The sequence below is a fragment of the Pteropus alecto genome, unplaced genomic scaffold (assembly GCF_000325575.1).
Source record: "Pteropus alecto unplaced genomic scaffold, ASM32557v1 scaffold87, whole genome shotgun sequence".
Classification (NCBI taxonomy): domain Eukaryota; kingdom Metazoa; phylum Chordata; class Mammalia; order Chiroptera; family Pteropodidae; genus Pteropus; species Pteropus alecto.
In genome coordinates this window covers 4,809,458-4,834,678 of record NW_006443225.1, presented here as the reverse complement: position 1 = coordinate 4,834,678, position 25,221 = coordinate 4,809,458, and the positions used below count along the sequence as shown (strand labels likewise).

The 25,221-nt window shown below is 36.8% G+C and overlaps 1 protein-coding gene across 1 annotated transcript; it reads left to right on the top strand.

Moving 5' to 3' along the window:
* The first annotated feature begins 16,683 nt into the window (after nucleotides 1-16,683).
* LOC102882765 (cholesterol 7-alpha-monooxygenase) lies at nucleotides 16,684-22,801 on the top strand. Its single transcript, XM_006923981.1, has 6 exons — nucleotides 16,684-16,815; nucleotides 18,340-18,580; nucleotides 19,474-20,051; nucleotides 20,222-20,352; nucleotides 21,708-21,883; nucleotides 22,442-22,801. Exons 1-6 carry the CDS (start codon nucleotides 16,739-16,741, stop codon nucleotides 22,739-22,741), a joined length of 1,503 nt encoding a protein of 500 aa, XP_006924043.1. The 5' UTR covers nucleotides 16,684-16,738; the 3' UTR covers nucleotides 22,742-22,801.
* The last annotated feature ends 2,420 nt before the right edge of the window (nucleotides 22,802-25,221 follow it).

The window sequence follows — 25,221 nt, the reverse complement described above, 5'->3', positions numbered from 1 at the left end:
TGTTAATTTTTGATAATTTTAAAACAATATGTCTTGGTGAAGGCCTTTTTGGGTTGAGATAATTGGGTGTTCTATCGACTTTTTGAATTCCAAGCTCCAGCTCATTCTTTAGATTTGGGAAATTTTCATCAAGTATTTGTCTGAAAATACTTTCTAATCCCTGCTCCTTTTCCTCTGCTTTGAGAATTCCTATTATTCTTATGTTTCCTCTCCTGATGGTATCAGCTAGTTCTTGTATTTCTTTTTCATTATTTTTCATTCTTTGATTTTTCTCTTTTTCCTTCTGATTTATTTCTAGATTTCTGCCTTCAATATCACTGATCCTTTCCTCCATTTGGTTGATTCTGTTTCCCAAGCTTGCTATTTCATTTTTCAACACTTGTGGTGTGTTTTTTTTAATCTCCAGAAGATCTATTCTGTTCTTTTTGAGGGTTTCAATCTCTTTGCTCTGCTCATCTAGTTGTATTTTCAATTCCTGAAATTGTTGATATGACTTGTTTCAGAACTCACTAAGTTTTTTCAGAATTACCATTCCGAATTCTCTGTCATTTAAGTCTCATATTTCTATGTCTGTAAGCTTATTTTCTGGAGATTTTTCTCTTTCTTTCTGGGATGCCTTGTTGCCTTGGTTGTTCATGGTGTTTAATGAACTATTACTCCACCTGGGCATTAATGACGTGTATTCTGCTTTTTTTTTTTCCAGAAAGAAAGTTTATCATACAAAGTTCTCTCTTTAGCCTGTTGCAAAGAAGGCACTTTTCTTTTGCTTTCCAGTAGGTGGTGTCTAAGCCTCTTGGATCCCTGCTTTATATAAAGCTTTAATAATACCTTTTTATTTTCTTATAGATGTTTAATCACACTTGCTACCCTCAGTCCCTGTCAGTGTTAGCAACAGTTTTGGTAGCATTTGCTCAGATTCCCCAGGGATCGGCAGTGTTCGGTCTCGGAGGTTATTGGGGGAAGGGGCCCTGTAGGTTGGGGTTTGCGGGCTGTGAGCTGCAGCTCAGCCTCGATTTTACAACCTTCACCAGCAAAAATCAGCTATTGTTTCTCTGCTGTCCCGTTTTTCTGCTTTCTTCCCTGACGAGTAGGCCCTGCTGCTGGACTCAGGGAGCTCACAGCTTTCCCAGGCAGGGCTGTTCAGGGAACTCTTCGTATCTTCTCCTTTCTCCCTCCTCCTAAGGGAGACCCCCGTGGCTACAAGAGGCAGTTTCTTTATTTCTCCCAGTCCACCACCCAACACCCAGAGTTCTGACCTGTGGTAGCTCTTATGCACAGATCCCATGCTCAGATGTGCAAGTGTGCAGTTTGCTCATTTTTGTTGAGTTATAGATGTTCAGCTTATTGTTGTTTCAAGGGGAGAGATCTGGAGACATCTCTCACTTCGCCATGTTTCTCCAAAACCTCTTGAGAAATATCGATAAGAGAGACTAGCAGCTCACACAATCAACAACCAGACCATTCTTTGACCCCACATGTTTGAGTATCTTGTACAAAATTCTTAAAAGAAGAGAGACTGCTCTTTAGCCAGATAAGAATGTCCATTAGACATTGGAGGCACAAGGCGGGACAGTATTCTATCTTGTGAATAATGTTTAGTAAAAATGTAAATGGAGGTTAACTAACCTTGCAGGCCAGATCAAACCCTGACAAGAAACTACAAGTGAGAGAAGGACAAAGCAGTCTGGCCAGAGAGTCAGACTAACCTACACAGGGGCAACCTGTGAACCAGATATTCACCAGGCCAAATGAGAGCAGAAAAAGAACTGATGGCGATGGCAAGTAACAAGCAGTACACCCTGTCCCTTGGAACTAACATAATGCGACAACTGAGACGTATCCTACTTTCATCTCCAGATACTTAACTAGTATTTCTTCTATTGGTCCAGCTTAGGGTCTAGAACACAGAGTTGGTAGAATTGGGAGCAATTTAAGGTGTGTGTTAAGCTGGAGGATGGCTTTGGAGAATGGAGCAAAAAAATGCACAATTCCCTGGTGGAATATTAACCAGAGAAACACTATTTTATTATTGTTACTGTTTGTCTACCGAATTTCTAGGCAAGAGTGGCCTGGAGAAACACAGATTATATGTAGAAACGTAGGGAGAAAAAACCAAAATACTGTATATTCATCATTCCACTACTCCAAATTAACTATTCTTAATTTGAAATTTAAACATCGTCATTAATTTATTCAGTGTTTTGAATAATATATATATATTCACCTATCAGAAAGTAATGAACATTGCTAAGTTATTTTTTTTCTCTCTTTTTTCTTGAATAAATGGAGAAGGGAGAGTTTTAATCCCAGTTTAAAATTCTCTTAAAACCTTAAGCTGTAAGGCCAAAGTCTAGGGTGAGTCAGTACTTATAAATAGTCACAAGCAGATAAGAACTGGAGTTATCATAAAACGTTTATACTCACTTCTTTCTGTCTTGAAGGATGGTACATGGAGGACCAGAAGGCAAATGAAAACTCATCATGGTTTCACTTGGCAGTCAGCTGACTGAAACTTCAGGCTTTAATTAGGTTCTTAAAGGAGAGAATTTTAAGCAGCTTGTGTAAAATATCTTTCCAAGTAAGCACCAATGTCTTATGACACATTACCCCTTTCATTGGTTTGAGGTACAATTATGCCAATATCACTTTTATGTCTCCAATAATTGCTTAAGTACCCACCTGTCGAAATTAGAAGGGCATCAGTATGTTACTGTAAGTTCTTCTCAACATCAAGACACAGGAACCCAAAAGACTCGCTTAATCCAAAGGTGTCAATCTTGTTCCTAAACATCATAAGGAGAGAGAAGTAGAAGATCCCATTTGTTCACCAGTGAATTCTAGTTTTAAAACACTGTTACTACAGATTATGGAACTATTAAAAACTGGTTCCAACAGACAACACCAAAGGCTGACAGAAATGTGTAGCAACAGGAACTCTCATTCATTGCTGATGGGAATGCAAAATGCTACGGCCACTTTGGAAGACCATTTGGCAATTTATTACAAAGCTAAATACAGTCTACCATATAACCCCCAAATCATGCTCCTATATACTTGCTCAAATGAGTTGAAAATGTATGTTCACACAAAAAATTGTACACAAATATTTATAGAGGCTTCATTCATAATTGCCAAAAAATCGAAAATAACCACAACATCCTTCAATAAGTGAATGAATAAACAAACTGGTACATCTGTATTAGTCAGGGCTCTCCAGAGAAACACACCCATTTTATTATATATATTTATTACACACACATACACACGCACACACACACATATATAGATATATATACTTGTTATAACAAATTGACTCATTCAATTATAGAGGCTTAGTCTAAAGGCCTGAGAAGCAGGATGAGAAGCAGGATAGTGTTCATTCCAGTCTGAGTTCTAAGGCAAGAAAAAAACTAGTGTTCCAGCTTGAAGACCCTCAGGCAAAGAGAGTGAGTTATCTTTTGTTCAGCCTTTTGTTTTATTCTGGCATTTATGGATTGGATGAGGCTTGCCCATGTTGGGGAAAGTTACCTGCTTTACTCAGTCTATTGATTCAAATGTTAATCTCATCCAGAAACATCCTCACAGACTCCTTCTCTAGAATGTCATAGAGTTGAAATCATATAATATGTAGCCTTCTCAGATTGGCTTCCTTCACTTACAGTATGCATTTAACTTTCCTCCATATCTTTGGATGGCTTAATACCACAATTCCTTTTATTGCTGAGTGACATTCCACTGTATGGATGTTGTGATGGCTAATTTTAGTGTCAGCTTGCCTGGGCCTTTTGTTTCAACTCTATGACATTCTAGAGAAGGAAAAACTATAGACGTAGTAGAAAAACTATAGACGTAGCAGGTGCCAAGGGTTGGCTGGGAGGCAGTAAACGAATAGGTGGAGCAGGAGCACAGGGGATTTTTAGGGCAGTGTATATGATTCTGTAATGGTGGATACATGACATTTTGCATTCATCGAAACTCGTAGAACTGTACGACGCAAAGAGAGAATTCCAATGTGCGCTATGAACTTTAGTTAATAATGTTAACCTAAAAAAAAAAAAAAAAAGAGGCCAAAGTGTGAGGCAAAACGCATTTGTTTGAGATTCAAGAGAACTTAGGAAATACTGATTCAGGCAGAAGCCCAAATAGGAGGTGAAGGCAAGGGACATTTATGAAAAAGGGAAGGGGAATAATTACGTAAATAGAAGAAAGGAATTTCCATGGGTGTTAATAGCAAAGGAAGGAATTTCTATAAGTGCAGATAAGCTAACAGAGTGATGCTGCTTCTAAAGAATGTTTTAAATTTTCAGTCCTAGAGTTATATCTGCTTTTCTGTTAGCTTTGCAAATAGTTGTTTATAATATAATACTGCTTTAGGCCCAGTTTGAAGCTTATTCCAAAGTTTGAGGAGTAAAGCATGCTAGGTAGTTCCTCTGGGATGGTAGCTTCAACTCCATTTTAAAGTGGCTCTGTTTATATTAATTTTACACATATACAACTGTATATCAATATTGGTTCATCTATTATAACAAAGATACCACGTCAGGGTAAGACGTTAATAGGAGAAACTGTGAGGGGAGGGGATCCGTTTAAACTCTTTGTACTTTCTGCTCAATGTTTTGGTAAACCTAAATCTTTCATTAACAAAACCTAAATTCTGTTATTTAACAACAAACAAACACACCTGGTTTTATACAGCCAGATGTATCCCTGTTGTGATGTTGCTACTTGTCTGAATCCCTCTGCAGGCTACAGGGGGTCTTAGACTTAATATTTTATTTTGTGGCTTTTAAAATTTTATATTCACATACTTAGTTATTTTTCTAATGTCTGGCTATCTTATCTAGGGGCCGTGGTTTCAGAGACCCTTTTTGTCTGCGTTATATTTTTGACCAGATACAGCTCTTGACCAGAAACATTCAAGTTTTCCTACTGAATCTGAGTCCCCAGTACAGATTCTCCCTTCCTTTTTGGTGAGTTTTTGTTTTGTGCTAGCTAATTTAGGTGAATTTATCTCATCATAATTTTACAGGGTTCTACGAAAAGTAAGAAAAGTCAATCTACCTTCAAGAAACAAAGTATTCAACAAATCCATATTCAGAGATGACCAAGGTGTTGGAATTGACAGAGGATTTAAAATAACCATGATTTAAATGTTAAAAGATCTAGTGGAATACATGGACAATAAGCATTAACAGACAGAGACTTTCATTAGAAAGATAGAAACTGTAAAACAGTCAAGTGGAAATGCTAGAAATAAAAAATATGAGACTGGAAATGAAAAATTTCTTCAACAAGCTTACTAGGAGTCTGAAAACTACAGAAGAAAGAATCAATGGGCTTCCAAATAAGTTAATAGGAATCTTATAAACTGAAACACAAAGAGAAAAAAAATGAAAAAAAAAATGAACAGCTGTGGGATAATAAACTAACATACATGTAATTAGAGTCTCAGGAGAAGAATGAGAGAGGGGTAGAAGAATGTTTGAAGAAATGATGGGATAAGAATTTTCCAAAATGAATGGAAGAATATAAACCAGAGATTCAAGGGAGGAAAAATCACCCCCTAAAAACATCATTGTGAAACCATTGAGAACCAAAGTTAAAGGAAAAATCTTGAAGGCAATCAGAGGGTGGAAAATATCACATATAGACAGACTCAGCATCTCAGCCTAGTAAAACAACCATATGGTCAGCATGAGTCAAACAGCAAGAGTGACTGGCACTCTGACCTAAGGTTGGGTCTTTCATCCTCATTCACATGCTGTGAAAACAGGTAAACACTGGTCTAGACTTTTCCTGGCATCTCTAGATTTGGAGCTTCTCCTGGATTTAGTCCCTCAGTGGTCTTTCCATCTTGTTTTGTAGCTCCCAAGGCCTTGGCTTGCAACAATGAAATGAGGGCTTTCCAAACCCAGGTTTTGCTGGCTCCAAAATGTGGGCTGGGAGGTTGAGTTCTGTATCTTTAGGTTGGGTTTATACAGTGCTTTCTAGGGTTCTTGTTCATGGTTCTGTGGACTCTGAGAAGAAAGATTCATTTCATGTGAACCCTGAGAAGGAGTTTATCTGCTGAGATGAACTCTCCATCATCAACTGAGGGCCCAAATTTTGTGGTTAATAAGAGCCTATGAGCATTTGCTAACCGGGACTTCTCATGTACTCTGTATACTGGAAAGAACCTCCGACTGAGGTTCCTGCATTACGCCCTGCTTGTTTATGCCATCTGAGTCAGTCAGTGCAGGGAAACCCTGGTTTTCTCTTTCTACCAATGGACTGAGACCTGCCCTGTCCAATCAGAACACAAATTGTATCCTCATTTGCATTTATACCGACCAATCAGAACTACATGATTTGCACAATTTGGAAAGCTCATTTGCATAAAATTGGGTGCTTGGGTGAAAACGTTTTCTATAAAAGATGGTCTCCCTTTTGTCTCAGTGGAACACAATTTAGGTTGCTACCTGAATCCACGTCTCCTAGGCTGCAAGTCCCTTTGCTCATATAAATGCTTTTTGTTCTTTATTACACTCTAAAATTAATTTTGGTTTACAGTTCCATCAGTGAGAGTTTGTTGCTTCCTCCAATTTCCTTATCTGCAGAGGAAGTGTCAGTGTGCATAGTTGTCCACTAGAGGGTGATATGAGCCCTAACTTTTTAAAACACGAGACTGAATCAAATTCTAGCACAAATATATTAGTACATTAGGGAAAAAAGTAATAAATAAACTGTAGAACAATGACAGTTTACCTTATTTTCACATTCCCTTGTGGTTTGTGCTGATTGGAACATATTAAATATTTTCTAAAACTGCGCATTAATGGGATAAAAATCAAGCAAATGTAAAAAAATTATCGCTAGAGACATTCTAGAATGATAAACAGTTGAATCTATCAAGAAGTTATAACAATTATAGGCAACTAACAAAAGAGTCCCAAAATACATAAAGCAAAACGGACAAAATTTAAGAGAGAAATAGGCAATTCAATGACAATAATTAGAGAATTCAATACCTAACTTTCAATAATAGATAGAACAATTAGATAGGAAACCAACAAGGAACTAGCAGGTTTGAACATTATGAGCAAACTAGATTTAATAGACATATATAGAACACTCCATACGACAAGAGCAGAATACAAATTCTCAAGTACACCTGAAATATTCTCTAGGATAGATATATACATTAGACATTAAGCAAGTCTTAATACATTTTAAGAGAGTTAAATCATACAAAGTATGTTCTCTAATCATGATAGACTAAAATGAAAATTTAATAAGGAAAAAATTTGGGGAAATTCACAAATATGTGGAAATTAAATAACATACTTCTAAATAGCTAATCGATCAAAGAAGAAAACACAAAGGAAAGTAGAAAATACTTTGTGATAAATGAAATGAAAAACACAATCTACCAAAAATTAATTCAATAAAAACAATGCTTAGGAAGAAACTTACAACTGCCTGTATAAAAAAAAAAGAAAAATCTCAAATTAATAACCTAACCCTCCTTCACTATGAGAAACTAGATAAAGAACAAAGCCCAAAGTCAATAGAAAGAATGAAATAATAAAAATCAGAAGAGAAATAAATGAAACAAAGAATAGAAACATAGTAGACACGAATCAACAAACCCCAAATTTGGCTCTTTTAAAAGATCAACAAATTGACAAAACTTTAGCTAGACTGACCAGAAAAAAGAGAGGGAAATCTCAATTACTAAAATGAAGAACAAAAGAGGAAAACATTAATATCAACATTGTAGAAATAAAAAAGGAAAAGTAAATAAGGAAACGCTAAGAGCGATTGCATGCAAACAAACCAGATAACCCAGATGAAATGGACACATTCCAGAAAAACAAAACGATCAAAACTGGCTCTGGAAGAAATAATATATCTAAATAGACCTATGACAAGAAAAAAATATTAAAGTGGATATTTAAAGAAATTCGTACAAAGAAAATCCCAGAACCAGATAGCTTCACTGGTGAGTTCTACTAACCACTTAAATAAGAAATAACACCAATCCTTCACAACTTCTCTTATTATTAGAAAAGGAGGGACAACTTCCCAGCTCATTCTAGGAACCAAGTATCATCTGGTACCAAAATTAGATAAAAATATTGCAGGTAAAATAAACTACAGACCAATATCTTTATGAATCTAGATGCAAAATTTTTCAACAAATACTAGCAAACTGAATATAGCAACATATAAAAAGCACTGCACACTATTACCAAGTGAGATTTATTCAAGGAATGCAGGGATGGTTCAACATACCAAATAATTCAATGAAATACACCATATTAATACAATAAAGACAAAAACCATACAATTATCTCAGTAGATGCAGGAAAAGTACTTAAGAAAATCCAACACCCTTTCATGGTCAAAACACTAAAACAAAACAAAACACCCACAAAAAACAAACTAGAAGTAGAAGGGCACTACCTCAACATGAAAAAAGATATCTATGAAAAACTCGCATCTAACATAATACTTAATGGTGAAAGACTAAAACTTATCCTCTAGGATCAAGAACAAGATAAGGACATCTACTCTTGCCACTTCTGTTCAATATTGTACTTGAAGTTATTTCCAGGAAGCAAGGCAAGAAAAAGAAATAAAAGGCATACATATTTGAAAGGAAAACTACCTCTACTTTTAGGATACATGACAGTATATTGAAAATCCTAAAGAATCTACTAAAAAAAAAAAAAAAAGCCTCTTAAAACTAATCAAAAAGTTCAGCAAGGTAACAGAATGCAAAAATCAACATCCAAAAATCAGGTTTATTTCTATACATGAGCAATGAGCAATCTGTAAATGAAATTAAGAATAACAATTCTTTGTAAATAGCATTAGTAAAAATAAAATAACAGGAACAAATTGAACAAAAAGTGCAAGGTGTATATACTGAAAACTACAAAACATCATCGAAAGAAATTACAGAAGACTTAAATGGAAAGACAGCCTATGTTCATGAATCAGAAGACTTAATATTGTTAAGACGACAATGTCCTCCAAATCGATGTATAGAGTGAATACAATCCCTAACAAAACCCCGGGTTCCCTTTTTCTTTTTGGAGAAATTTATAATCTAATTCTAAAATTCACATGGAAATGTATGAGATCTAGAATATCTAAAATAATCTTGAAAAAGAACAAATGGGAGGACTCACACTTCCTGATTTCAAAACTTACTACAAACCTACAGTAATCAACACTTTGTGATGCTGCCATAAAAATAGATACATAGACCAATGGAAGAATAGATACATAGATCAATAGAATTGAGAGTCCCAAAATAAACTCTTACATGTATGCTCAATTGATTTTCAACAAGAATGCCAAGTGATTTTAATGAGAATGAGCATTCTTTTCCTCAAACGGTGCTGGGACAACTGAATATCCACATACAAAAGAGTAAAGTTGGACCCTGTACTTTATACCATATACAAATAGTAACACAAAATGGACCAAAGTTCTAAATAGAAGAGCTAAAACTATAAAACCCTTAGGAGAAAACACAGGTGTTAAGTATTCATGACCTTGGATTAGGCAATGTTTCTTAAATATATCACCGAAAGTATAAGTAACCAATAAAAAATAGTATATAATTGAACTTCCATAAAAATTAAAAACCTTCATATATCCAAAGACATTACCAAGCAAGTGAAAAGATGACCCACATAATGGGAGAAAATATTTGAAAATCATATCTGATAAGGGTATAGTGTCCATAATATAGAAAAAACTCTTCAACTGAACAATAAAAAGAACCCAGTTAAAAAAAAATGAGCAAAGAATTTGAATAGACATTCTTCAGAGAAGATTTACAAAGGGCCAATAATCACATAAAAAGATGTTCAACGCTGTTAGTCACTAGGGAAATGTAAATCAAAACTATAATAAGACAAACCCACTAGAATGGCTACAATCAAAAAAGAGCGATACAAATAAGTGTTGACAAAGATGTGGAGAACCTGGAACCCTCATACATTCCCGGTGGGAATAGAAAATGGTGCAGCCACTTTGGAAACAAGTTTGTCAGTTCTTTAGAAAGTTAAACATAGTTACCATATGGCCCAGCAAATCCATTCTTAGTTATATCCTCAGGAAATTTGAAGGATATGTTCACACAAAAACTTGAACGTGAATGTTCATAACAGCACTATTCATGACAAATAAAAAGCGAAAAAAGGGTCAGCTCTTCCCTTTCTCCCCTGGCTCCTCTCTCTTTTCTCTCTCTTTCTGAGCTCTTGTAACCTGCTGGGGAGGTTTGTTGGGCCCAATGAATTCAATAAACCATTGCTCTTTGCTGTCTAGTTGAGCTCCCTGGCTTAATCTCTAGAAGATTCAGATTAAGGTGGGTTTTATCATAAAAAGCAAGGCAGCCACTTAGCCTTCTTTGATTCTAGGTCCTCAGGCCTGACTTCAACTTGGGTGAAAAGAGTTCTCCCTGTGATACAGCATAGCATAGCAGGAACTAAACTGGGGCTTGGAGCCAGAGCTTCGCAGCATTAAGTCACCTACAAATGCAGGTAACAGGGTCCATCTCATGGTGCTACCATGTGGAATAAATGAAGCAAGCATGCGAAGGTCTTGGCACAAAGCTCTGATGCATTGCCTGACCTTTTCTGTTAATAGAAACAACACTTCCTTTATCAGAAATCATACAGTGATTTGTTCTCCTGTTGATTGGCTGTGTCACCTTGAAGCCAGAGACCGCTGTATCTCCAGCACCTAAAAGGTGCCTTGCATAAAGTAGGTGTTAAGTTAATATGAATGATAAATAAAATGGATGAAAAATTTTTGATGAATGATCTACTCATCTCTCCCTCATCACCTAACAGTGCCTTCCACGTACTTGGTGTTCAGAACCTGTTTGATGCATTAAGTTTATATTTGAACATCTAGGTGGTAAGCTTACCCTTTCTCAAACCTGCAGCCAGATGTCCTTTGGTTCTACTGAACTTCCTGTGAGGTTCTAAGCTATAGAGGAGGAATACTGGGCTTCAGTAGAGAAAAATATGAGGTTGTGTCCTGGTCCTGGATTTACCACTTAATAATTGCGACAAACATTTTTGATCATAGATTGTGCCAAGCCCTAGGTTAAACATTTTACAGACATTGTCTTACTTCAACTCGATCTTTCTATTTTGAGTCATACACTATAATCATCTCCATTTTATAGATAAGAAAGCAAAGACTTGGAGAGGATAGCATCTCATCAAAGGTATATACTTAGTGCAGAGTCAAGGTGTAAACCCTGATTTAATTCCAGCTTCCATTCCACTGACCTCTGAACTATTTTAAGCTTTAGGACATTAGCCACTAAACCTTCATACCCCTATTCTTCATTTTAAAATAGCTAAAATATCTGCACTGTCTAACTGAGCTGATTATTTCATTCAAGTTGGAGAACATAAGTAAAAACATTTTTAGAAACCTCAAAATCAATGTAAACTTTATTATGATTCTCTACAATACAACTTCTCAACACCTCCTTATTCTTCAGTCCCATGAAATTACATTTGTTCAATGTACACATTTAGATATACCAGGCATTTACAACCTCAACACTGTGTGTTTAACGTTCAAAACTATGTTTGAGAATCAAATATTCCACATCTGCCATAATATAACTGGGTTTTCTTTTTCTAAAAAATGTTGAAGACATAGTTCAAATATGAATACTAAGGCATATTTCCTAAGAGCTTATTATGAAAGCCTCAAATTAATCATAGCAAGACCTCACCAGCCCAGTTCACTTTGGTCTCCTACTGACTTGCCCTGAACTAAGACCCTGGCGTGCAACCTTGCTCCATGGAGCTCCAGGATGCTCTTAGAAAATGCCAGAGATTGCATTAATTGAGACAATCTATAGTTCCACTACAGAAAGTGAGTTTGACTTGGAAATTCAGGAAAACAACTGGTTTGACTCAATTGTTTGACTATATTCATAGTTTAGTTAAAGCCATCAGATTGATGTGTGAGTTCTACATAAACTATGTGTACTGCATTTCTTGGTAGAAACCATCTAATTGGGCCATCAGTTTACATAAGCTAAAAGCTTTATAGGTTTTCTTTTTACTTTCTGTTCCTATAGTTTGAGTTTCCACGTTTTGTATATGTCTGTTCATAGGGAAATGGTATGTACTTAGGCCCTACATTCTCTGAGGCCAGAACAAGTTCTCCTCTACATGTCAGTAAGTGTGTACCCCATCCACACTACTTTCTGCAAATAAATAGGAAATTACAAGCTTTGGAGGGATTAGGGAATTTAGATAAACTCAGTTATTGTGGCAACTAAAACATACTCCTTTCTGCTTCAGGGCCCTGAGGCTTTCTCCTGATGCACTGAAATCTCCACAGGGTCAGGGCTCACCACTTCCTTGTTAATTGCATTTCCCTAGTCTTGGCATGGCACCTGACACACATAGTAAGTGCTCAGTGTGTGTGTGTGTGGCGGAGGGGTAGGGGAAGGGAAGAAGGGGTCAAGTAGGGGAAGGGAGAAAATAAAACTTTATAATTTGAAACACCAGGGGATAAAAAAGCAGGTAAAGGACTTTTCAACTCAGCTATCATTTACTTAATACCTGAAACTCCGAGTACTGTGTAAACATATTGCGATGTCATAAAATCCGTGCATGACACTTTGTGCCTTCGACTTATCAGGAAACCTTTAAGGTATGTCCTAGCAGCCTCTGAATAGTTCTGACAACTGTAACAAGCATCAGAATCCCTATTCACCAGATTAGAAGCAGCATATTAGGGGTGTGATAAATGCCATATGTGGACATATGACAGTAGCAAGAAGTGACATCCTCATAAGGAAGACATAAATCATACGTAACAAGAGAAAAATGAATGTGAATACTCAAGCCACTGCTTTTCCTCAACCCACTAAAAAAAAACTGTGTGTGTTTCCTGGGCTTTTGTTGTGCTGAAGGATAGTAAGCGAAAGTGTAAAAAGAATAGATAAGGGTAAGGGAAACTGAGATAAATACAAACCGCACTATATTTGAAAGTGTTGCGGGAAGCGACACCCGATGGAGGAAATTGGACGCTCAGACAACTTTGTTAGAAGAATTTATTGCCGGCGGAGAGTATGGGGCTTTCAACAGCACCAAAGCACAAACTCCCTTTGTTTAGATTTCTTACAGCTTATATAACCTTGCAGTGACCATGCAAGGGGTGGTGATTCCTTTGTCTGAGGTTTCACGTGTGCATCATGAGTCAGGATGGGGAGGAGGAGTTTCGGGTGGGGGAGCTGCAAGCGGGGAGGAATTTCTAGACTACTGGTCTTATCTATTTACAGGTCGTTGGCCTTGTAGAACCCACGACCTTGGTGTCATCAGTACCGTTATCAGATTCTCAAATGGAAAGACGGGACACCGAGGCTATAAGCAGAAGTAGCACTTACTGATGCTGGCACCAGCTCAGCAGGTTCCTATCCAAAATCTGAGCCCCGATGGTAACATAACAGGCAGTTTTATACAGTCTTGTTATTCCTACACAGCTACAGAGATAAGGAAGAACATTAGTTGGATGGCAAGCTAGGAACTGACAAATGTGAGCTTGAGAGTCCTTGAGGTGGGGAGGTAGCTCTGGGAAAACGTGTTAGCTGGAGAGTCCTGGAGGGGATGGGGGAAGAGGGCAGTTAGGAATGGACTTTCACCAGCTGGGTCGGTCATTTCTGCAGGCCCTTTCCTTTACATTTTTCAGATGTCTCCTCTCCTCTCTTAAAAGGAGTTTATGATATTCCGGGAGGGGGTGATGAAGACAAGACTTAAGGAAGTTTTCCCAGGGTTGTGAATGTATTTCCTTTTACCATTTTGAAAATCTTTTAATTTTTTTCTAATTATATTCACAAGAAATTGCAGAGATAGTGCCATGTCCTTTTTCCTTTATGATAGTTTTTTTTCTGATTTTTGTTTGAGAGGTTTTTACCTGCATCCTGGGTCTTTACAACCTCCCAGGATGGAAATCAAGAGATCACCACACGAAAGTTCAGGCAAGAGACAAATGTTTATTAAGCCTGTGCACAAGGGACCCAACACCCAGAAAGGAAAGGTTCCAGTGGGTCCTCTAGAGAAGTTGGGACAAGACTGTAAAGGGGGCTTGGAAGGGTAAAAGCTCAGTCCGGGCTCGTAAAAACGGAGGTTTCTTGACGCCTTGGGAGTGTGATTACATGCCCTTCATGCATCACATGTCTCATTTGCATGATGCGCCATCTTCCGATGTCACTTTTAGTATTTAAATTTGAGAAAGGTCAGTTTAGGGATACTCTTGGGCCTTACTGCGCATGTGCAGTGATAGAAACGTCTCGTTGCTGGCATGCCTCCCAAGGCTCCCTGATGCCCATCGGTGGTACCTGAGGCGGGTATTCTTGGGAAACTTATCAGGCGCCAGCAGCTGATCTTTCCGACTGACTCAACAGCAGGAAGTTGGCTTCCTGTCTCAAGGTGACTCTAAAAGGTTAAATTGTTTGTATATTAGATTGGTCTTTTCTCTAATTGTGATATCCTGCTGTGTCGGGCCATGCAAATGTTTAGCTATTATTGAGTCGTATAGAAAATAGATATAGTAATTTTAAAAAGCACATCAGACTAAATATGTTTAATGTACACAAAGCCCTAGAAAACCTAAATAGATTGAGAACCTCTACCATAAATTTATTAATAATAATAATTATGATCATAATCACACACATAAAAAGATCTGTGTTCTCTCTTTAAGGAGGCAAAAAAGCATGAAATAAATCTATGGTTTCTATAGCCAAAAATCGAAAACAAACCAAATGTCCACCAATTGGGAATCAGTAAGCTAAATTATAGTATATTCAGTCAATGGAAAACTATACACACATTAGAAATAAAGATATATAAACATACACATATATACGATACATAGATATGTATCGTCACAGGAAATATTCACAATATGAATTCATTTTTTTACATGCTATTAAACAGTTCTTTTATATAACCCACACACATCTTTGTGTGTGTGTTTGTGTGACTCACCAGCTGCCTCCATGTTGTCAAATCTGGTGATCAATTTTTTGACATCTTACTTGACACCAGTAGTGTGTGATATAGTTTCTTCAAATGATTCTCCTCTTGTTTTTTGAGACACTATTTTTTCTTGAGTTTCATCCTAGTTCTTTTTTATCCATTCCTTCTTTTGCTCTCTGCCTGACCTCAGTAAATGCAATGCCTGGTGTTGGACTATTCTTTTCTCAGTTTTTATTATCTCCTTAGGTGACCTTATAAAGTCTTTTGGCTTTAAATACCATCTAAATGGTGATGACTTGAGATTTCTACTTCCAACTCTGCCTTTTTTATCTTGCTTCAGACTCTTAAGTTCAACTGTCAATTTGATATCGATCCTTGATATCTAATAGGTCTCTTAAATTTCAAATGTCCAAAATAGTATTTTGACCTGTTGCCCAGGTCAAAATCTGTCTCTCCTTACTCTACTGCACCCTTATATATGAATTAGTTCTTGACTACTTTTTGTCTTTATATCTTAACCGAGTTGTCCCTCATTCACTCTGCTCCAATCTATCTTACCTTCATTCTGGTTCTTAGATGTACCAAGTTCATCCTTGACTCAAGACCTTTGTATTTGGTGCTCCTTCTTTCTGAAATTCTGATTTTTCACTTGGTTAATCCCTTCTTGTCATTCAGATCTTGACCATCACCTACCTCCTCAAAGAGCCTTTTCTTGATCACCAAACCTAAAATTGCTCTTATCCCCCAAAAGCTCTTTACAACTTGTTTTATTTTATTCATAACACATATTTTATTATCTCCTTATTGAAATAGAACCCCCTTAGAGTAGAGAATCTGCCCATCTTTTTAATGCCAGCAACCAGAATACCTTTTAAGAGTTCTTGGCACAGAATAGGTGCTCAATTAGTATATGTGTGTGCATGGAAATAAAGTTTGGAAGAATATATACCAGTTAACAGTGGTTACCTTTGAGTGGAGAGTAGTGGGGATGATAAATTGTTAATCAGCTTTCACTTCCTACCAAGACATGTTTTAGTTAGTTTTAAGTTATTTGAAAAAAAATTGTGTTACTTTAACAATTAGAAAAATCAATAAACATTTTTAATTAGACAAAATAGTTGATAAAGTTTTGATGCCTACATAAAACTGTTTAATCAGAAGATGCATTTATGTGGGATACTTTCTTGAGGGTGTTAGGTAAGTAACAGTTACTATATATAGTAAAATACCCGTGATTGTGTAAAAGCACTGAGACACGAAGGCCCAGAAACATTTCACCCAGTTCTCTTTCCTTTGAACTTAACCACTGTCTCTCTTGTAAACTATTTAAATTGATTTCTTCTTCAAAAGGTAACGAGAGCAAATCACTAGCTTGATGATAACTTATGCTTATTTTTCTTTAAATTATTATACTTTACATCTCTATTTGACATGTTCATCTTGAAGAGGTTTATTTGCTCTTTTTATAAACATGCTAAACTTGTGTTTGAAAGACCTTCAACTTATCATGTATTGCAGATCTCTAATTGTTTTGGAACCTCTTCTGATCCTGTGGACTTAGTTCAAGGCCATTTTTTTTTTTCTGATAGGATATTTACTTTAGTCACTCAAGTGCAAGATCTTACCAAATATAAAAAGTCTAGCTACAGTTTCTATTCAGCAAGACCCTTATCTTTCTAATCAGATAGTCCTCAGAAATTTTGCATTAGATTTGCAAAAAAATGACCATATCTTTGATCTGGGGGATTGTTACAGCAGTGTGCTGTTGTTTATGGCTTATTCTTGGAATAAGGAGAAGGTAAGAAAAGATTTATTCAGTTAATAAATTTGGCTTTCTGTATAAAAACTAGCATTTTTTTCTCAAATCAAAAAAATTGAAAATTGAAAATTTTAAAGTGATATTTTTTAAATTATGTCTAACAAAAGGTATAGTGGCAGTGTTTTCTTTTTAGTATTGACATACCAATGGTAATGCAAAAATGTACAAACTTGTTAAACATAACTGACAAATCTTATGAGATCTCTGTGTATGTTTACTGGGTATATAAAGAGGAAGTCTCGATTAGGATTTAAGTGGTAAGTGGGATATGCAACGAGAAGGGTTTCTTTCTATCATGTGGATTAAATAGATGCTCTGACTAAATAAATGTTCTCTCTTCAGCCAGTTCTTGTGCATTGTGTAAACTCAGCCTAAGTTTGGACAACAGCACAGGGCCTGCATTGATCATGTTATTACTTTTCTCTTATTAATGATATTCAATCATAGCGAACTGGAAAACTGCTAAGTGGATGTGACATAACTTTTATTTATAGGTGTTATTCATTAATAACTGGTTTAAAAATACAAGAAATACAAATAGAGTCAAATACATAGCTATAGTTTATCTAACTTCTGATTGGCTCAAAGAGTATTTGGGGGCGGGGTGGGGAGGAGGTTGTAAATATTCTCTGTTATGTCAATCTCTAAAAGATAGAATCATCCAGAGCATAGCTTCAGCTATGTAGATTTCTATGTGTTGTTTACCTTTTACAAGGTTTTTTATCCCCTAAAGTGTTTTAATTCAGCCTTACTAGTTTCTAGTTTTAATTAAACTACTTATCTTTGAACTAAGAAAATAAAAATAGTTGTTTTATGCTATGTGATTCTATCAAGAATGGTGGTAGTTTATGTTGGAAAATAAATGTTTCTATTCTTTAATAAAAATATTTAAAATAACATAAAAAATCATTGAATTGCAATTGATGATCCTGTCAATACATATCTTACTTAATTTCATTTTATCATAAGCTAATTTCTCAAATGAGTTTCTCCTTATCTTTAACTATCATCACAGTATAATAATATCTTTAAACTATGAAGATTTTGAAAACTTCTATTCTGCAATCCTCTCTTATTCAATATTCTGTATCTCTAAAGAAAACAGATACTTAGGCAAATGATGCTTAGGAAAAACATAAATGCTAGAATGTAGTTTTTTCTCTGTATTGAGAGCAAAACTCTTGCCTTTGTTCATCCTTTTATCCTCCTCATTGGGAAAAGCGATTAGCATAACATTCAGTAGGTGTTCGTGAAACGTAAGCATGGGTGGATGGATGGATGAGTGGGTGGATTTAGTAATTATTGTCACAAACATATCATCTTATTAGGTTAATATAACCCATTAATAAAGGAGCGGGGCCCCATCAACACAAAAAAAATGATCGACTGTGGAGTTTTGAAGTTTAAAGTCAATAGTAAAAATTTAAAAACTTCGTTTAAATTAAAAAAAAAAAACGAACAGTGTGCAATTGTCCATATCTATCATATATTTGTGTCTTACAGACAAATAGGAGAACCACCTCTGGAGAATGGGTTGATTCCATACCTGGGATGTGCTCTGCAATTTGGTGCCAACCCTCTTGAGTTCCTCAGAGCAAATCAAAGGAAACATGGTCATGTTTTTACCTGCAGACTAATGGGGAACTACGTCCACTTCATTACAAATCCCTTATCATACCAAAAAGTGTTGTGCCATGGGAAATACCTGGATTGGAAAAAATTTCATTTTACTACTTCTGCAAAGGTAACCTGTTTTGCATTCTATTTGTTTTTTTTTCTACTTTTTAATATGTCAGTCTACTTAGTCATTTTGAGATTCTTTGATGTAAAGATAGAGATGCTGAAGTGAGTTACCCTTACACAGAGATTCTTAGAAATATAATCAAATTAGACACAACTTCTTAGTACTAATCATTTAAAAAGTCAAATAGGTATAGATTTGTCATTTTTTTTTTTTTAACCAGCTAATGCGAGTGAAATAAAACTGAAACACTTTACTGAGCCAGATGGCACTGTATGGTAAGGGCGGTATAAACTCACTCATGTCAACAAAGCCCACAGCACCCCGAGTGCATTATTCAATCAATTATTTTATTTTACCGCACTAATGCCACACCGTTGTTTAATTCTGTTAAGGAATTGACCAGATATTTTGCCATCACTTAGATGTAATCTAAGAAGCTCCTTTATAGAGAAAAGAGCCAATATTTACTGAATCTCTAAAGAAATATGGTGTCTGCCTCTACACAGATTAAAGTTCACAAAAAATATAAAGAACTAATGGTTAAAAACTATTACTGATTAGTAGCAAATTCATGTGCAAATAAATGTTCTAGCATAAGAAAAATAAGAAATGGACAAATAGAGAGGTTGAGGGAAGTGTCACTGAAGAGCTGGGATTTAAACTTGGCTGTAAAGGAATGGCGTGATTTAGCTATTTATTAGTTAAGTGCTGTGAAATTGTATGTGGGAAGGCCAATATCCAGCAGCTCCGTTTTTTTTAACAAGTAAACTTTTTTAAAAAAGAAAAAGAAAAAGAAACACTCGCAATTATGAAAGAATCTAGTTTGTTTTCAGCCATTTACTAGTACTGGGTCAGGTTTAATTTCTTTTTCCACACGTTTCATTTACCGCCAGGCATTTGGGCACAGAACCATTGACCCAAGTGATGGAAATACTACGGAAAAAATAAGCAAAGCTTTTGTCAAAACTTTGCAGGGCGATGCCTTGAATTCCCTCACAGAAGCCATGATGAAAAACCTCCAACTTGTCATGAGACCTCCGGTCGTACCCGAATCAAAGATGCCTGCCTGGGTGACAGAAGGGATGTATTCTTTTTGCTACCGAGTGATGTTTGAAGCTGGGTATTTAACTCTCTTTGGCCAAGATCTTACGGGACAAGATGAACAAAAAACACTTATTCTAAATAACCTCGACAACTTCAAGCAATTTGATAAAATCTTTCCAGCCCTGGTAGCAGGCCTTCCCATTCACATGTTCAAGTCTGCACACCATGCCCGGGAAAAACTGGCAGACAGCTTGAGGCATGAGAACCTGGGGAAGAGAGACCACTTGTCAGAACTGGTCAGGTTTCTGAATGACATGCTCTCCACCTCAGATGACATGGAGAACGCCAAGATGCAGCTCGCTGTCCTGTGGGCATCGCAAGCAAACACCATTCCTGCCACTTTCTGGAGCTTATTTCAAATGATTAGGTAACTAGCAGCTTATCCAGTTCTTTCTTTTAATAGAAGGCAGAAATTCAACAATTAAAATAGGAAAAGACTCATGGTACCTTCTCATGCTTTCGGTCTGTGTGATGATCTTTTGGTGTAGAAACAATTTATTTTCTGTACATCTTTACTTTTTTATTAACTCTTAATAGGAGCCCTGAAGCAATGAAAGCAGCTACTGAAGAAGTGAATAAAACACTGGAGAACGCTGGCCAAAAAATCAGCTTTGAAGGCAATCCTATTTGTTTGAATTCAATGCAACTGAATGACATGCCAGTGCTAGGTATGCTTGACTTAAGTATTTCATTAAATTTCATTTACTATGTCCTACCAAAGTACTTGTTCTAGGCATTATGCTAGGTATTTCGTATGTGCTGTCTCTTTCGATTCTCACAGCAATCCTGTTCCTGTTTCTGTGTAACAAGTGACAAAACTGTCTCTTAGAGGTTGAATTACCGTCTGAGATCAAACAGTGGAACCAATTACAACATTATCGTGGGTCTCGACTCCACACTCTCAATCACTTCTGTGCACTGCCCCACTCTGTCTCCTCTGTTATTACATTAATTTTATGGTTAATGGGAGCATATTATTCATTTCCATGAAATGAAGAGGGGAAAAGTACCATCAAGAAACTGCAATTAGCAGCATTGATTGTATGATGGGATTGAAGGTTATTTTGTTTTTCTTATTTTTCCTTCTCTATATTTTACAGAAATACAAAAACTACTATATTTTTATAGTAAGAAAGAGTTTTCTTTTCATTTTTGTTATTTTTGCCTGGAGGAAAGAAGCCAATGGACGCTTTCAGGGGCACTGTGTCTTATGGAAGGGACTAGGAGGCAAGAGGCATAGATGTCATGTTGGGCTCTGCCTTGCCACGGAGACCTCGGACATGTCACTTCATTTTGGGGTCTTACTTTTCTTATTTGTAAAATAAAGTGCTCACATGTTATGATTTTACACACAATCATGAAATGAGCGCCCCAAACATGGCAATTAAAAGGATAGAGGCTGGAAGGTCAGGCTGGACCTTCTCATTAGATCTGTATATTTTAGCTATTCTTAGGATGGTTCTTTTTGTCCCTTTATGTGTTTACCAGGCAGCAGGGCATTGTCATACAACATTGGATAGTATGATAAAAATAAGTTCTTGTAAACGCTGAAATGAAGCTGCATTAAATATCTGGAAAAATGTTTCTAAATAAAAGTGTTATCAGTATATTAAATCGAAAAGTGATAAACTTGGAATAATCCACATAAAAGTGATTTACTGATTTTCCCAATTTTATCGCCAAGTGTCATGTAGAAATAAAATATTTTTCCATAAAAATATGAAAATCAAGTTTTCATTGATGACCCAGAAGATTATATATTTATTAAAAGATTATTATTAAATTAGATGATCAGATTAAAAAATACATTCTGACACGACTGAATCACTGATCACAACACAGTGGTAACAGAAAAAGTCTGGGAAATTTGTATCTAGCTAGCTTCCCATAGTCTGTTTAGTTTTGTGTTACAGGCTGCTAGAAGTATTTCTGACTCTATTATGTGGCCTTTCAATAGTTTATTTGTTCTTCCTTTTACCTTCCCTCTTTTCCTCCTCTCCGTTTTACCTTTTAAAATATTTAGATAGTATCATCAAGGAATCCCTGAGGCTTTCTAGTGCCTCCCTGAACATCCGAACTGCTAAAGAGGATTTCACTTTGCACCTCCAGGATGGTTCCTATCATATCCGCAAAGACGACATCATAGCACTTTACCCGCAGTTAATGCATTTAGATCCAGAAATCTACCCAGACCCTTTGGTAAGTGCCTGTTCATCCAAGTTCAATATCCAGGTGATGTCTGTCCAAATCGAAATAAAGAGGAAATTTACCATTGCAGAATCATCACTAAAGCCATAAGAACTGTCTCCTTTATTATGTCAAATATGTGTTTTGGAAAACCTGGATGATGGCCTGAATTTTTCCTATTTTCCTGATATTTGTCATCCATATAATCTCCGCTAGATTATATCTGCAGTTGTGATAATAAAGTTGCTGCCTTTCTTGTTCCTTAAAAATACCTGCTCACAGAAAATTAGAGGCTTAGGGGCTGATAATATCCCAGTTTCTGATCAGAACCCTCTTTCTCATTCTGCCTGAGGAACTAGTGACCCAGGCAGTATCATAAAGCTTTCTAGTCCCCATCAGCTCTCACTAAACTTCCATTCCTTATTACTTTCTGATTCGTGGGAGGGTATTTGCTAAATTTCTAATAAATCGAATTTAAAAAATTATTCTTTAGAGTTTCCAGGTCAAGAAAATGATAAATTTATTTAAAACTAGCTTATGAGTTTGTTTTCTTTCTATTTTTTATTGCAGACTTTTAAATATGATCGATATCTTGATGAAAATGGGAAGGCAAAAACCACTTTCTATAGCAATGGACTCAAGTTAAAATACTGCTATATGCCTTTTGGGTCAGGAGCTACAATATGTCCTGGAAGATTATTTGCTGTTCAGGAAATCAAACAATTTTTGATTCTGATGCTTTTCTACTTTGAACTAGAGCTTGTAGAGAGCCGTGTTAAATGTCCCCCTTTGGACCAATCCCGTGCAGGCTTGGGCATTTTACCACCATTAAATGATATCAAGTTTAAATATAAGTTCAAACATTTGTGAATCTATGGTTGGAAAAAGAGGACACTAGGTGATATGACAGGACCGTGGAATGTCATCACCTTTCTGTCCCTCCAGACAGACGCATTTAATGGTGGTGGAGCTGATCCAGCAGGTGTTCGCTGACGCTTGCTTGTGGATCTTGACATTTTGGGACAATGTCCAGAAACTCTTTCAGACTCTGCTAGTGAAAACTAGTTTCTAGAAGCATAAGAATGTGTTTTTATTTGAATAAGTCAGTGAATGTTCATGTAGCCAGGGACTAAACTTCATTATTTTCAGAGGAAAAAGCCTTTTTTTTTTCCCTCTAGAATGAAGATATTCCATTTGGCAGATTTTTTTTTTTTTCCTAAGGAAACTGCTTTATTTTTATAAAAACCACCCAACAATTGTGAAAAAGTACAAATTCACGTTTTAGTGAAACTATGCGATTTTTTGATTAGATGTAGGATTCTTCAGATGTAGATTTATATTATAAAGAATATTCTAAAATATTATATTATGCCTTTTAATTAAAAAAAAAAAGTTTTTCAGCTTTCCCTATATCCAGTATTCAGGAATTTAAAATTAATGATCTGTTGTCCTGAAAACATTAAAATAGTTTTAATATTTCCCCTTTATGTTTCTGGAAACTCGATGTCTATGTCAGGTTTCAACTATCTTATCTCATGTGATATGTTTTAAAATTAAAACCGGATGAAAATGACCATTTAAAAGCTTTGGATATGAAATATGCAAAGAGTTCATTAAATGTGACTTGATATTATATTCTATTTAAATAAAATACTTTTTATCTTTAAGTGACTTGTAGTTGAAGGAAAAATAATTTAAGATTATATCATAATGTTTAAGTACTGTGTATACCAGGGCTCTGGTAAAACATTATAAATATTGAAGTTATCAGCTATATTCTTATTGATATTACTATTACTGTGTGTGTTTGTGGGTAAATTATATTTGCCTTTTTTCATATACTACAAATATAAAGAAAATATTGTAATATTTGACGATTTTGAAATGATTCACCTTTCAGAAATGAAAGTGTGAATGTCTGTGTTTTAAAATTTTTTTTGAGGTAGCAAAAAGGTTTGTTACACATAGAATTATAGCAATGAGAAACGACAACCTGGCAGCAGGGAAGGACATTATTAAAAGTACTTATAAGAACTTAAAAAGCATCTCATGCAGGCCTTTTAGTGTCTTCTAAATGGCCCGGTGTGGACAAATGACTCTCAGTCTCGATGTGGCTTTTGGGCATCGGTAAAATGCATAATATGAATCACTTTGACTTTGAGTTACCTGCAAAAAAGGTCAAATCTCAAAGTTTCCACTCTCAGGGACAGGAAGCAGGTGATACATTTGAGAAAGTTTCCTTTCCATCAGGGCAGAAATGAATGACGCAGAACAACTGTTGGAAATGCTCATTCTACCTGGCCCACCTCCTTGCTCCTTCCTCCCAGGGGGCCAAGCTCTGTCCCTGGGGCTGTGTGGAGGAAACCCAGTCTGTCTTGGGCACGATGGCCCTTTGCACAGGTCAAGGTGGCTGCGGAGTCTCCAGCCTTGGAGCCAGCACATCGTGGTCCTCCGTTCTTGTCTTTATGGCCCCATTGAATGTCCTACCACCACCACTCCCATGTGTCTGCCTCAGGTCCCTGGAATCCAGTTTATCTTCCCCAAGTCATATTACTCATTTCTTCACTTACTACTAACTTCCTCTTTTAGAATGCTAAAACCCTCAACTCCCCAGAGTAAAACTAACATCTGAGGTCAGCTCTTGGTTCTCACTCACTTTTAGGGTCAGGACAATTTATCATGCAGTCAATGAGGGAAGGTTTCTTGCAAGGGCGTGTCTGTCCTGTAGAACGGAGAAAAGACTCTGAGATCACCGAGACTGCATCACGGGGCTCCGGGTGTACACTCGCCACAGTCAGTGGCAAACGTCAAAACTCCGCAGACATTCAAAGCCCTAGCCTTGTGAATGGTCTGGAAAACCTAAGAAGGTGAGCTGCAGAGTGGAGCGGGGAGGCAGGTTGAGGATTCCAGGTCACGTAAGAGGGGCTGGCACTGGGAGACATGCCCACACCCAGAGCCAGGCAGTCAGAACTACGAGATCTTTGTTTTACAAAAGAGCCCAGAGAGTGATGGTGAGTTGCCCCAGGTCACACAGGAAGTTATGGAAAAACCAGGATTAGAACCTACAGGGCCCCATCTATTTGACACACACACACTCCCTTTCCAAGGCAATGAGATGACAGAGGGACAGGAGTGACAAAGGTGGACCCAGGGGTGCAACTGAGGGAGCTGGACATGGACAGTAAGAGGGACCTACCCCTCCCAACGACTTGGTGGTGAATCTATGAGCAAAAACCCAAGTTTCCAGGCCCCCGGCCGGTGCTTTCCCCTCAGCTCCACCCCTGCAGGCGTTCTCCACCCTCTGCCGAGTTCCCCAGCTTCACTTCTCTCCCATCCTCCCCTTCCGCCTT

Excerpts from the sequence above, each read along its gene's own strand:
- LOC102882765 (XM_006923981.1), top strand. The coding sequence starts at position 16,739 with ATGACCATATCTTTGATCTGGGGGATTGTTACAGCAGTGTGCTGTTGT. Across the intron at positions 16,816-18,339 it reads ATTCTTGGAATAAGGAGAAG|ACAAATAGGAGAACCACCTC; the intron begins GTAAGAAAAGAT and ends TGTGTCTTACAG. Across the intron at positions 21,884-22,441 it reads AAATCTACCCAGACCCTTTG|ACTTTTAAATATGATCGATA; the intron begins GTAAGTGCCTGT and ends TTTTTATTGCAG.